The sequence below is a fragment of the Saprolegnia diclina genome (genome assembly GCF_000281045.1).
Source record: "Saprolegnia diclina VS20 unplaced genomic scaffold supercont1.15, whole genome shotgun sequence".
Lineage (NCBI taxonomy): Eukaryota > Oomycota > Saprolegniomycetes > Saprolegniales > Saprolegniaceae > Saprolegnia > Saprolegnia diclina.
In genome coordinates, this window is record NW_008246082.1 from 129,279 (window position 1) to 142,815 (window position 13,537).

Below are 13,537 nucleotides of genomic sequence, written 5' to 3' on the forward strand. Positions count from 1 at the left end.
TCGGCCCGACCGGCGAAGATCGGCATGCCATCGACGTCAACAGTGTGGCGGCGCGAGGACCCATCGACGAACACCAAGACGCTGCATCACGTACACCGGAGCCGCCGGCCATCGCCGTCCCGCCGCCCAGCGTCGCCATTAGTTTGGCGCCCGACAATGGTGCAGTCGGTGTTGCAGCTGACCGCGACGAGGGCGATGAGCCAGGCATTCAATCCAGCGTGATCACGCGCGACCGTTCGCGCAAGGACCAGTACCGCTGCAATATTCGTCATGCCGACGGCAGCTGTGAGCGCAGTGTCCGCTGCGCGACGCGAGCGGAGGCCGAGGCGCTGCTCGCCGAACGTAGCGCGGGCGTCCCGAGCAGCCGTATAGCAAAGCGCAGCGGGAACCGTCGCGTGTACAAGCATTGGCGCAAGGTACTTCAACTGCCAAAGTTGTCGTTCCATGCGTGGCAGACCGAGCCACTTCTCCGAGGCATTGCTACACCCAGCGATGTATCGACGAGCGCCAAGGTCCAGCTGGACGGCAAGTACGGCGGTACCAAGCGCGACCGCAACTTGGTCGCGCGAGTGACCACAAAAGAGCGACAGATCACAAGCCTCCAGCGTGACGTCGCGCAGTACGAGGCGAAGATCGCGACGTTGTCGGCGCATCATGCTGTCAACTGGTACGACGGTCTGTGTCTCCAACCAACCGGCGGCGACGCAATCGAACACCCGTCACCACGCCCAGGGCTTCCGACCGCGTACTCTGCCGAGCAGGTGGTGCGGCTGCGCAACCAAACCCTCTGCGTGCTCTTGATGCTTGGCAAGATCGTCGACGAGGCCAAGCTCGACATTGCCTTCAACGAAGCCTACCTCACGGCCGTGCGAAACGCACCAACGAGCTCGCCAACCACGCGCGAGGCGTCGACGACGCGCCAGGAGATGGCAGCTGCGATCGTTCACGACCTCAGTTTGACGGACAAGCCTTCTACGATCCTAGCGTGGCTGCGCGAGTACCTCGAGCTTGGCGGCTTCAAGCGAGACGGGCGTGGCAAGCGGAAGCGCGACAACTAAGAACCCCGACTTTAAGCAAGAGCTAGCAGAGTCCTTACTTCGCGAGCTGATTGCAATGGTGCTGTCGTGTGTGGGTTTGCATCGCACAACACAATGAGGGCGTCTGCATTGTATCAACTTGATACATCGAAAGAAATGCAAAAGCATATAACCCGAAAATCTCTTGCATTCACAACAGACTCATTATAATACCTTCACACGACGTTCTTTATTCATTCTTCCTCTACTCTATTGTTATCGAAGCAAAGGACGCCACGGGCTGCCGCCGCCGTCGTCTCCTGCGCCTTCTTCTGCTTCATGCGTTTGAGCGTCTAAATCGTCGGGCGATGCCACTGCTTGAGCTGGAGCGACTTGTTGACGTAGTACATCTTGCCGTTGTTGCGTGAGACCTCGGCTTCCCAGCCCATTGGCAGCGGCGCCTTCGGGGGCAAGTCAAAACTGAATCACTTCTGTGTCGGCAAGCTGCTCATAGTCACCCGGGCCTTGCTCTCAACGCGGTTGAGCTCCGGCCGCGGCGATCCGCTCTTCGCCGACGTGGCTGCCTCGTCCTTCTTCTTCTCGCCCTCGATGCCTTTGAACCACTTGCAAGCTGAAATAATGATACATTTGACATCCTTGCGGCGCACGGGCTTGGCGCTGGCAAGCTTGTTCTTGCTAGCAAAGCTCAAGCAGAAGCAGAAGGCGCTCAAGGTCGCGCACAAGAAGACCAAAGCGCCCAAAGCTTGGAACACCAAGCTCGTGTTGGCCATCGCAAGCGCCTTGTCAAGTTGAAGCTTAGAAGCTCCAACTTAAGCGCCGACACTAGCTCCGCTTCGAGGCTCGCGACGCGCGCTGCCAGCGTCATATAGTCCTCCTCGTGGAGGCGTAGCTTGGCCAGCTCGATGTCTTGAGCTGCAGCCTTGTGCAAGGCCTCTAGGTACAGCACTTGGAACAGGTGCTGCGCAGTGTCACGCTCAAGCTTGAGCTCTTGGCGGGTGGCCTCCGAGTCTACAGCAGCCGCTGCGCCGACTTCTGCTGTGCGGTTTGGTGGGCATTTTCGGCCTTGTCCAGCGCTACACGAGTTGTGTGCCGTAGGCAATGACAAGGTCCGTTGTCGAGACGGTGGGTGCATCGCCACTGGTCGCTTCGGTAGTCGTCGAGCAGCGAATATACATGGTCAGATGAATCGAGTTGTGACGTTGATGCTCATGCCATTTTTCGACAGGTCACCAAGCTCGGCAGAACATTGAAGGACATACAAAGTGGGGATCGTCCATCGAGAATGCTGCATAAGGCTGGACCTTCCACCTACCTTCTGTAACAATACGCAAATATTGGCTCGTCGTGCAGTGAACCGGTGAGCTCCAGGGTGAGCTCCGTCAACGATCGCCATGGGGCAGTTGGGTGTCAGGTCGCGCGCCAAAATCTCTACTTTCAACCAATCCGCAACGATCTTTTCCAATATACACGTAGGATTCGCTAAAAATACAATTTTATCTACCAATCCAAAGCCCTTACACTGCGGCGGCCAATCGCTGCGCACAACAGTGCCATTCATCTCGGACCACGATGGCCGCCACGCTCGTCGACCTTGTCGGCCCCACGCTCGTGCGCAACGGCGCGCCGCGCACCGACGTTGTCGTTGACCAAGTGGCGTACGAAGCGACGTACGAGTGGCGCCACGTGTGCGACATGTGCGGCTCACAGATCATCGGCGCGCGCTACGCCTGCGACCAAGACGCCAACTACGACGTCTGCCGCGCCTGCCACGCCGCCGCGTCGACGCCCGAGCGCACGTTCACCGAGGCGCCGATTCCCAGCAAGCCAGTGCCGCGCACGAAAGAGACGGTCGCGACGGCGAGTGCTCTGCATGGCAAGACGGTCCTGCTCTACTTAGGCGCGCTCGCGTGCGAGTCGTGTCGCGCCTTCACGCCGTATTTGGCCGACTACTACACGCGGCTCCAATCGCAGCTCGCGCTTGAGATTGTCTACGTGAGCGGTGACAGCGACGACGCGACAGCGCATGACGCGTTCGACGCGATGCCGTGGCTCGCTTTGCCCTTTCTCGACACAGCGCGGAAGGCGGCGCTCGCCCAGCGCTACCACGTCCACGGCACGCCGACACTCATTGTTCTCGACCCCACTGGTGCGACGATCAACGCCAATGTGCAAGACAAGGTGTGGGTCGACCCGCAAGGGCTCAGCTTCCCGTACGCGCCCAAGACCCTCGAAGAAATGCTTGGCACCGATGTCGTCGACCAAGATGGTCACACGGAAGCGCTGGAGCTCGAATCGATGCTGCACAAGACGCTCGTGCTCTACTTCGCCGCGGCCACGGCCAAAGCACCGACCGACGACTTTACGACGCACCTCGCAGCGACATGCGCTGCCAACCGCCTCGTCGACGTCCTCTACGTCTCGGCAGACGACACCAGGGAAGAGTACGATGCGATGGTGGCGTCCATGCCGTGGCGGGCACTGCCGTATGACGTGGCGGCGTCAGCGTTGACCGAGCTCGCGGACGCGTTCAACGTTGAGAGTCTCCCAGCGGCGCTTGTGCTCGGACCTGGACCCGACCGCGCGCTCATCAACAAGGACGCGATCGGGGCCATTGCGAGCGGAAGCTCGTTTCCGTGGCCAGCCCACAGCGTCGTGGACCTCCGCTTCGGACCGTCCGCCAACGGGTACGGGCTCAACAGCAAGCCGACGCTCGTGACGTTTTGCGATAAGCTCGAGGCCGACGCGCTGGCAGCACACAAGGCCGAGATGTCGGTCCTCGCCGCGGAAGCGCGTCCGCATCATGCGGCGTGCAGCGACCACGGCTGCAGTCACGACACGGACGGCCCAAGCATGCTCTACTTTGTGAGCTCGACCACGGACGATTGGCTTCGCGCCAAGGTCCACGACATGGCCAATCTGGATGACGATGCTTGTGATCAGCCACATGCGATCCTCCTCGACATGCACCAACGCCGCCTCCTTGTGCATCATGGTCTCGATGGCGCATCGCTCCGCGACGTGGTCGCCGCCTTTCACAATCATACTCTCGAGATGCAGCCCATGCATCTCGACTAAGCGCACTGTAAGATACACGAGCTAAATGTACAGGCTGTCGAATGCAATGGGAGTTCCCGGTGGTTGACGTGGTTCTTGCCACTAGCAGATCTGTGCTGGCTCTGGCCTCTGTCTCGAGGGCCTCCCGCACATAACCCAGTGCAGCCAGCCCGTACCTATCGGTTCGCTGGCAAGGCCATCATCGTGCGTGTGGTGGGAGCGAGCGGATGGTCAATGACGAGTGGCGGCAGACGAGCCAACCTTGACCTTTGCAGCAAGAATCGAACAAGTCGCCTACGCCTACAAATCGAGAGCATATGCACCCATGCCTTGGCGTAAGGCGCAGGTCACGTCCGCGCGGCCATCGACGGCGGCGTCGCGCTGGCCGTGCCACCTGCGTGGCTGCGTGGAATGGGATCCAGATCGTCGACGATTGTGATTTTATTCCAGGATTTTAATCTGACTTGGGTTTCATATGCAATCACGTGCTTTTGAATTGAATGTACCTTGAAGATCGGTTGCGTACTGGCTTGCTTGGTAGCGTGACGGCAAGCCTGAATTAAAATCGACCATTTCTATAGAAATATCAAGTTTGAATAAAATCGTGGTATTTGAATACCATCGCACCTACCCGGCCAACGTTGGTGCAATAGAACAAACGGGCGAGCATGATGCAAGCCAGCGCGATCGCTTACGGCGACGAGATCGACCTCGAGACGCAGCCTCTGGTACGGGCAGCATGCGCGCTTCCTCTCGCTCATGAGCTCATGCGATGGAGACTAATGGAAGACGGTGATGGCATGTAGATCGTCGAAGCGACGCCCGACGCGATGCTGACGCTGCGCGTCAAGACGCTCTCGGAGAAGCCGCTGACGATTGAGCTCCCGGCTTCGACGACCGTCGGCGCCTTTAAGAGCGCCATCAAGGAGAAGGCCAACGCCGAGGGCAAGTTCCTGCGCCTCATTCACCAGGTTTGTCCATATTGTGACGACCTCGCATGGACGCGTGGCATGTAGGGGAAGATGCTCTCGGACGACGCAGCGACGCTTCTTGCCTGCCACGTTAAGACAAACGACTTTATCCATTGTGCCATGAGTGCGGCGCCGCCGAAATGCGTCGTCCAGCAGGTTGCGCACCATTTGCCATGGACGATGGCGCTGACGACAAGGTAGATGCAAGAGCAAGAGGAAGACGACGCGTCCGTCTCGCAGAACCGCCGCGGCTTTGACAGCTTGCGCGACCGATTGAGCCGCGAAGAAGTGCAAGCGCTCCGCCTGCACTTTTACCCGCAGGTGTCGGCCACGATCAACCAGTCCGAGCCCCGCGAAGGTAGGTCGCAGTCCTCGCGCCACACTAGCCCACACGCTTTCATGTAGGAGAGACGGCCGAAGATCGCATCTACCGCGTCGAGGAGGAGTGGATGGCATCCCAGGGTCCGCAGTCCGAGTTTGGTACCTACTCGCTTCAATATGGCTCCTTGCTCATGTGAATCGTAGCGCTGAACGTTCGCCCGCGACCGGGTAGCTTGCCCCTGCGCGCCAACTTTGATACGCAGCACCGCATCGACATGCCGGAGCTCGCGCTCATGGGTGGCGACAACGAAGGGACCCAGGTTGACATGATCTGGGGCATTGCGATGGGCCTCATCCTCGGCTTCTTCATGCTCTTTCTCGTACGTGCCTTCTTCCGATATATCGTAGCATTATGCATGCGTCGTCTAGCTTTGGGAGCGCACGATTCCGCGTCGCCAAAAGGTCGGGATCGTCATTGGCGTAGTCATGAACCTCATGCTCAACGTGGTCCAACGCTCCGTACCCGACGCCAACTGATGACAGCAGCGCCATCTTCTCACCCTTCGTATTTAGCTTGTAGTAACCTCTCTATTCCATCGTGTCCCGTTCCATGCACGTCTGATCGTCCAGTGACATGGTGCTGGAGCATGACCTCGCACGCCGGTACATGAGTATGTAGTCCAGCCTTGGCATATTCGTACAGAGCTGCGTTGCCATAAGCAGCCAGTCTGTCGTAGCTGTGCAAGCAAGCTCGGTGCCATGGCCCACGGCAGCAACTCGAGGCGGAGCTGCCCGAGGTCGCAGCTCGCGAGCTCTGGGTCTTGCGGTCGACCTTCTCGTGCTGCTTGTGCCGAATCGAACAATGCATGCCGAATTTACCGGATAATAAGAATAAGCCGGCGGTTTTTAAAGTACCTTGGTTCTGGTAGGCAACCCGATTAATATTGGCGACCATCCGGATAGTAATCGCCAGTCATTTTCCAAAAACCAGCGGTTCGAAGAGGAAGCATGATCAGCGCCGCCGGCCGATTCTTCCGCTACTACATGGATCGCGAGCCCGTGGTCGTCGCGTCGTTCGCCCTTGGCACGCTCGGCCTCTCGATGCCCCTTATCGTCGTGCCCCTGCGCCGCAGCCTCGGCTACCCCACGGACCAGTACGACGGCCCGATCATCCCCGAATCGTTCAAGCCCAAGCAGCAATAAGGTGGGGCGCGTAGACGACAATGGATTGGCATCGTTGGCCATCGTAGAGCGCTAACGAGGTACAAACATACATATATGTGGAATCCACGATCTTTGCCTCTACTTGGCCATGGACGCCCGGCCAGCGGCGGCAACCGACGCGCCAAATGTCGCCGCGTACATGGCCCAAAACGCATCGCAGGCCTCCAACGTCGATTTGGCAAAGTGGCTGCTGAGCACTTGCCGGCGTGCGGCAGCATCCTGTAGCAGCAGCACCACCATGCACATGCGGTGGGACTCGAGCGCCATGCCCCGCGTCGGGTGGACGTCGTGGACGTACGGCACGAGGTGCCATCGCACGATCTCACGGAGCCGCTCGTTCATGGGCGCCACCTTGGCGCAAAACTCCAGCAGGCGGTAGAGGTGCGTGCCCGTGAGGAGGTCCAGTGCGTGGGCCAGCGGCGAGCTCGCGCGACGCACGTCCTCGTCGCGCTCGTCGACCAGCGCGGGCTTGGCAAAGCGGTCGAGAAACTGACCGGCTTCCAGCGTCGCCGTACCCGCGGCGTCCAAGCAGCTAGCACGTACATCCATCTTGAACCCATTCAGGCCTCGCCTCGTACCTTGCGAGGATCAGGCAGAGGCCGTGGCCATAGCTCTCGTCCGCGTACTCGGCCAAGAGGCGCTGGCCGAGCTGGAGCTTTTCGAGAAAGGTCGCGACCGGCAGCACCGTCGGCAATGCCACGCGAATGTTCTCGGCGGTCGTCTGCGGCCCGTGGAGCAGCACATGTAGGATATCACTGGCCTGCTCGCGCATGTGAGTCTGCCGTTGCATCGACACAGCAATAGGCAATGCACATACCGGTGTGATGAGGAGGCCCGCGCCATGATTGAGGCAGCGCAAAAGCAGCAGCTTCTCAAAGCCCGGAAGCTCCTCCTCGATCTCATCGCGGAGGCTGTGGACTTCGTCGTGGAGCGCCGCCGCGTTCATACCTACAGCATGGCGTCCCAATTCCTTCAATTACGGACGGCAAGTACCAAGTGCAAACTCGTTGAACTCGACTTCGAGGGCCTGAAGCGCCGCCTGGCCAAAGCGGTGGACGAGGCACACGTTGCAGATGTCAAAGATCGGGTTCGGGTCGAGGCCCCAAACTAGAGAGCTGTCACACCACGTGCTCTCGATTGCACAAGAACAATGGCAGTGTACCCTTCACCGCGTCCTGGAGGTGAGCCATTCCCACCGCGACGAGCTCAGTCACGTCGAGCTGGGCGGTGCGCGTCTCGTCTACGTACCGGGCGTTCAAGTCGGCGGCCCACGCGGCGCGCTGTGTCTCGAGCGGCTCGTGTCGCCGCATGTCTCGAAACTCGTGCGCGAGGATGTGCGCGGCCTGCATCCCAGCGACACGCCGCGCCTCCTTCTCGCGCGCAAGCTGAACGCGATTCGACTTGTGCAGCGACGGGAAGCTCTTGAGGACGTGGCGGGGCGTGGCCGAGGTGCGCGTTCTCGGGTGGCCGTACGTGTCGTCTCCGAGAGCGCGCAGCTCGGCGACGATCGCAGTTTGCACATGAGGTAGGGAGGGGACTCCGTCACGCAGCCGCGCAACGACGCGGTCGCCCATGTCGATAGGGCACCCGACGACGACACCGTACTGGTTGAGCACGCTTTGCACATCGGCCATTTCGTCGCGCAAGAGCGTGAGGAGGAAGGCGACGCGGCGGTGCTCGCGCAGCGCCGCTTGCGCCTCCCACGTCGCAACCGGGTCGTCCACGTGCACGTAATGGCGAAAGCCAAAGTAAAAGTACCGTTCGCGCTCGAGCTTGCGCTCAATGTAGCGCTTCCTCGCCGTCACACCGCGCTGCAGCGTCTGAATGAGCTTGGCCTAATGACAGGCATGGCATTCTAGCCGTATCGGACAGCGTCGCACCGCCGAGTGCCGCACGCGCTGGTGCATCGTATACTGTTTTCGCTGCCGCGCCATGCGAAACACCGACTGGATCCGCGTCGCGAGGTAGTCGTTGTAGCCGCCCGACACTTTGGCAAAGTGCAATTCGACGCGGCATTCGTAGTGTAGAAAGTGCAGCACGAGATCGTCAATCCACAAGAGAATCGCGAGTCGCTACTCATAATTGTCGGAGCTATAAGAGGTCCTTGACGTCGTACCTCGATCTCGGTTTGCTGGTACGACGCCAAGAGCGTCTCGACTTTGGCGTCAAGCGCCTGGGGCACGATGGACGCCCGCGCGCTCGCCCGCGTCCGCGGCGGCACGGCCGGCTTGATGTAGCTGTTGGCGTACAGGAACGCCGCCTCTTGCTTTTGGAGCCACAACGTTGTGTTCTGGAGCGCGACGTCGGCCAAGTGCTGCGAGAGCGCGCGGACGATCTGCACCTGGGGCGAAAGCGGCTCGATGTCGACATGAACGCGCCGGTCGTGCTGAGGACTACTCGACTCGACAGTATTTGGCCGAAGCGGTTCGATACCAAGGGTCGTGCTCTCGACAGACGACGGTGTCGAGCGCATTGCAGCCTCGAGCGCGGCCTGCTGCACGAGCAAGTGCACGAAAGGCATGTCCGTCACGAGCGAGCGCAGCCACACGACGTCGTCAAGCAGCAATTTGGCTTCGTCCATTGAAATGTGCAGCTGCCGACTGTGTAGGAAAATCCGCTGCAGATCCGTGTGGTCCAAAAAGACGCTCCAAGACGCGGTCGAGTGCTCGGGCGCTACGCAAAGCTGGATCGACTGGTGTTTCTCCAGCAGCAACGTTTCGACAACATGACTCGGGGCGTCGGCCGATGACGTGGCGAGGGCATGGGCGAGAAGCGGCTCCAGTGGCGACTCATCGACCAGCACTAGTGTCTCGGGATCTGCAAACGCCAAGTGCGTCACGACAGCTTGCGTCCAAGGGGGTGAGAACGGCGCGTGGGGCTCAAAGGCTGGCGGGGGCAGCAGCGTCAAGCTCGCGTTACCGGCTGAAACGAGCGCCGCGCCCGTCGAGAGGAGCGAGATGCGCACCAGCGCCTCGCGCGTTCCATGGTTGACAGCATTCTCCAGAACGGGCAGCGTCATCGTCGCCTCCAAGAGGGTCTTCTGGAAAGGCCGGCGCAGTGGCGGCGCGGCCTCGGACAAGGCGAGGTTTTGCCGCTTGGGCGATGATGAGAGCGTCGCTTCTTGGACCATAAAGACCATGTAGCTCGTGTCGACGCTCCAGTTGAGAAGGCGCGGTGTCGGCGACGGCACGAGGCTGGCAACACGCGGCGCCTCGGGCTTGGGCGTAGCGGTTGGCGGTCGCACCGGGCTCGGTGGGCGGCACGACTCGGACGTCGAGAGCTTCCGCGGCTCCATGATCGGCGCGTTCGTCTCGGGTAGCGCAGGACGGGGCAACTCGTTGTTCTCTCGTCGGGGAGCGACCGGGGTATGCAGCACGCGGTCCCAAAAAATGTCTTGGCTGCGCTGCCACAGCGAGTCGTCAACGACCGGCGACGACGGCGGCGGCTCGAGCTCGCGCGTCTTTAGAAGCTCCCGCGCCAATTCAGCATGGAGCTCCTTGCGGTCTTCGAAGAGCGGGCGGACAAGGACGCGCCGGTTGCGCCCGAGCCCGGGCAGCAGCGTCGCTGGCTTGGGCGGGGCTTTGGCCACCATGCGCGCCGGACTCGGGGTCGTGGGCACGACAGGGTCGAGCTTCAAGGGCGACCCATGCCGGTGCCCCAGTACGGGCTGCGTTAGCGCTGGCAGCGACAGCTCGAGCGGCTTGGCCGGTTTGCCTGCCCACGCGTGCATATCTTGTAGCAATGGCGGTTACGCGTAGCCAGGCGGCGTAGCGGTTGCCAGCAATGTCAACAGCTCGGACGCAAGACGACAATGGGTTTATGGTATAGATATCTGGTTTATGGAGGTTAGGGCAGCGAGCGCCACGGGCAGAAGACACACACACATCCTCGGTCGGTCGCTGGCGCAGAAGCAGCCAGCGCACCTTACTGCTGCTGCTGAAAGTTGAAGACGGTGCCCGAGCCGCCCGAGCCAAACGTGAATTGGTGGGCGTTGGCTGCAGGAGCAGTCTCAACGTCCTCCTCTTCGTCGACACCGCCAAAGTACGTCTCGATGATCGAGAGCGCCTTCTCGTAAATGTCTACAGGGAGACATCAGACGCGCACCATGGACGCACTAAGATCTACCATTCTCGTGGTGGTACTGCAGGTTTTGGATCTTGGTGACGCCGTCCTGCTCTTCGATTGCGAGCGCCATCGGGTTCTCCACTTCGCCGTTGAGCTCGGCGTGCTGGTGGCCGACGCGCAGAATGTTCTCGAGCGCGTCCAAGCAGACGCAAATGATCTTGCTGTCGGTCACATCAAGCAGCGCCACAAGCGGCGGGATGCAGCCTATTCATGCCACAGTCGCATTGACGTCACGCATCCACGGCATGAAGGGCGTACCTTGCTGGACGAGGTAGACGAGCTGGTCGGGGGTGCCGCCCGACGTCGCGTTCGAGACGGCCCACGCGGCTTCCTTGCGCACCTCAAACTCGCCGTTTGCGAGCAAGTTCATGAGCGGCGGGACGACCTGCGAGTCAATGATGGCCTGGATCTGATCCTTGCTGCCGGCCGTAATGTTACTGATGGTCCAGCACGCTTCCTTGCGGATGCCCTTCTTGGCCGAGTTCAGGAGCGGAAGGAGGCGCACGAGCGCGCCCGAGCGGATGACGAGGTCCGTCTGCATGTCGTCGCCCGTGACAATGTTGCCGATCGTACGGAGCGCCGGCGTCTGCACCGACGTGTTGGGGTGCAAAAGGAGCTCAATGAGGCGCGGGACGACGTTGGCTTCAAGGACCGCTTGGATCTTGTGGTTCTCGCCGTCCGAGAGGTACGAGAGCGCCCAGCACGCGTCCGTGAGCACGTCTTCGTCTTGCGAGTAGATGAGCTGCGCGAGGCTCGGGAGCGCGGGCTTGACAAATTCAAAGTGGGGCTGCGGCTTGCCGCGGCAAAAGTTGCTCAACGTCCATGTCGCGTTGCGGAGCATGCTCTGCTTGGCGTTCTCCGTGAGCTGCTGGATGAGCGGCATGAGCGCGCCCGACTGCAAGACAAGGTCGCGGCACGTCGGCGAGTCGCCCGAGATGTTGCCAAGCGCCCAGACGGCCTGCTCGCGCACTTCGTCGTTGGGCGACATGAGGAGGCGGACAAAGCGCTCGACCGCGCCGTTCTCAATCACAATGCGCGTGTGCTCCGACGTGCCCGACGCAATGTTTGTGAGCGCCCACGCCGCCTCAAACTGGAGCTTCGGGTACTGCTCGTAGCTCAAGAAGGACGTAAAGAGCGGGACAACGTTCATGTTGATGACCTCCTGGATCGGCGGGTTGTTTTCTACTCCATGTGCATCAATATCGACCTGCAGATATGGATGCTGTCGTACCAATCGAGAGGAGCTTGCGGAACTTGGTGACGGCCGCGAGCTGCACCTCGACGTCCGACGAATGCACCTGCTCGACCATCTCGGGCAGCTGCTGGAGCTACAAAGAGGAGTGCATGAGCGCCTCGCTTCGTTCAGAGAATGTCTCGTACGTAGGCCTGGGCACCCGGGGTCCCGCCGGTCATGGCCGTCTCGTCGGCCGTCGTCGCGCCCATGACCATGCGGCGGCGCTGGTTGACCTGCTCATCCTTCTTCGTCTTGCGGATCATGACCGTGGTCTCTTCCCGGCGGCGACGGGTCTCATCCGTGTCGATACCCTTCTTGTAGTTCTTATGGCGGTCTCCCGTGGGGCGTTGCATGGCGCTGACTGAGATTTCTCGACTGTGAAGAAGTTTTCACGCGTCCGAACCACCAAGTCTTTTCGGCTGCCTCCTCCCAGACGGAGAGCGGTCCCACACCACTTGCTGTTTGTATGTACCGGCACTCTCTCCGAACGCGAGCACTCTCATTTGGTTTTTGTATACTTTAGAGTGGCCGATGAGAGTGCACGGGAATGCAGGCAGAGATCTTTGCGCCAAGACGCACCCGTTTGTAGGTGCGCTTTTCGAATCAAGAAGAAGCGCAAGGGTCTCTGGCGCCGCAGACAAGCGACGATGCGTTGATGTATATAGACCACCACAGGCACGAACGAGTCGCTGCGGACTCTCGTGCGATGCGCTCTCGGTACGGAAAAAAGGTCGTTGTTCAAGGCGCGGGGAAGTAGCAAGGTGCGTTTTTAAATGAGGTGCGTCTTTCGTCATCCGAATGCTTATCCGGTCTTCGAGAAACTGTCCACTTGTCACAGCCATCGAACCAGCCTGCGCCTCGGTGGACGGCAGCGACCGATGGGACTCGGCGGGGCACGACCGACCTGGTCGGGCAATGGCAGGTACAATGCGTTGGTAGCTATTGTATCGATTACGAAGCCAAAGAAGGAAGCTCGCCGAGGCAAGTCCGACCGCTGGGCAGTGGAAAGATCAACGACCGCGTCTTTTTGTCCAATCACAGGCCGCATCTGAGTTGGCGCGAAGCATCTTTGGCTGTGCATTGGCCGAGAGATATCCTTGCGCTTCGGATTGGTCGCCACAACGTATTATAACTCGATACTCGTACTAGAGCTCGTCTAGTCGTCGTCGAGCCATACAACAAGACAGTATAATTACAAGCTCTCCAATTATATTGCACGACGACTATTGATTTCCGTGGCGTACTTCACTCTTGCCTGTTGCTTGGATTCCGGATACCCAACTGTGTCATTATCCGGAAGGATCCATCTCGCGAGTTTTGACCAACATGGTGCACATCGTCCGGCCCGCGTGTACCAAGGGAGACCGCCGTGCCGTCGTCGCTCAGAAGACAGCGTCATGCGCTCTCCACTATGGCGACCCCGTCGCTTGCATCAACAGCGCGATCGAGCGTCTGGACTGGACGACTCTCCGGGCCGTCCTTGAGGTGCCTGGGAACCCGGGGTATCGCCTTTGCGCCGCGACCGAGGCCGAGTTCGAGACGTACGTGGCGTCCGAGGACCAGGAGCTCAA

General features: G+C 60.3%; 7 protein-coding genes across 7 annotated transcripts; 4 read left to right on the top strand and 3 right to left on the bottom strand.

Moving 5' to 3' along the window:
* Positions 1-270: 270 nt before the first annotated feature.
* On the top strand, positions 271-1,058 carry SDRG_05623 (hypothetical protein; the record flags this gene model as incomplete). The annotated part of the gene is made up of 3 exons (XM_008611349.1): positions 271-296; positions 347-416; positions 456-1,058. 3 exons carry the CDS (start codon positions 271-273, stop codon positions 1,056-1,058), a joined length of 699 nt encoding a protein of 232 aa, XP_008609571.1.
* Positions 1,059-1,369: 311 nt separating this feature from the next.
* On the bottom strand, positions 1,370-1,807 carry SDRG_05624 (hypothetical protein; the record flags this gene model as incomplete). The annotated part of the gene is made up of 2 exons (XM_008611350.1): positions 1,370-1,477; positions 1,535-1,807. 2 exons carry the CDS (start codon positions 1,805-1,807, stop codon positions 1,370-1,372), a joined length of 381 nt encoding a protein of 126 aa, XP_008609572.1.
* Positions 1,808-2,570: 763 nt separating this feature from the next.
* SDRG_05625 (hypothetical protein) lies at positions 2,571-4,172 on the top strand. The gene has a single exon (XM_008611351.1). It carries the CDS (start codon positions 2,607-2,609, stop codon positions 4,110-4,112), a length of 1,506 nt encoding a protein of 501 aa, XP_008609573.1. The 5' UTR covers positions 2,571-2,606; the 3' UTR covers positions 4,113-4,172.
* A 550-nt stretch (positions 4,173-4,722) lies between these two features.
* On the top strand, positions 4,723-5,998 carry SDRG_05626 (hypothetical protein). The gene is made up of 7 exons (XM_008611352.1): positions 4,723-4,819; positions 4,898-5,062; positions 5,108-5,218; positions 5,264-5,420; positions 5,468-5,542; positions 5,588-5,763; positions 5,813-5,998. The coding sequence occupies exons 1-7, from the start codon at positions 4,760-4,762 to the stop codon at positions 5,918-5,920; spliced, it is 852 nt and encodes a 283-aa protein (XP_008609574.1). The 5' UTR covers positions 4,723-4,759; the 3' UTR covers positions 5,921-5,998.
* Positions 5,999-6,370: 372 nt separating this feature from the next.
* Positions 6,371-6,688, top strand: SDRG_05627 (hypothetical protein). Its single transcript, XM_008611353.1, has one exon. It carries the CDS (start codon positions 6,392-6,394, stop codon positions 6,584-6,586), a length of 195 nt encoding a protein of 64 aa, XP_008609575.1. The 5' UTR covers positions 6,371-6,391; the 3' UTR covers positions 6,587-6,688.
* Positions 6,595-10,337, bottom strand: SDRG_05628 (hypothetical protein; the record flags this gene model as incomplete). Its single annotated transcript, XM_008611354.1, has 7 exons — positions 6,595-7,139; positions 7,186-7,367; positions 7,425-7,555; positions 7,601-7,714; positions 7,770-8,442; positions 8,488-8,679; positions 8,724-10,337. 7 exons carry the CDS (start codon positions 10,335-10,337, stop codon positions 6,686-6,688), a joined length of 3,360 nt encoding a protein of 1,119 aa, XP_008609576.1. The 3' UTR covers positions 6,595-6,685.
* A 194-nt stretch (positions 10,338-10,531) lies between these two features.
* Positions 10,532-12,414, bottom strand: SDRG_05629 (hypothetical protein; the record flags this gene model as incomplete). Its single annotated transcript, XM_008611355.1, has 5 exons — positions 12,113-12,414; positions 11,964-12,060; positions 10,991-11,914; positions 10,733-10,936; positions 10,532-10,686 (listed from the first exon to the last, which is right to left on the bottom strand). The coding sequence occupies exons 1-5, from the start codon at positions 12,317-12,319 to the stop codon at positions 10,532-10,534; spliced, it is 1,587 nt and encodes a 528-aa protein (XP_008609577.1). The 5' UTR covers positions 12,320-12,414.
* Between the last annotated feature and the right edge of the window lie 1,123 nt (positions 12,415-13,537).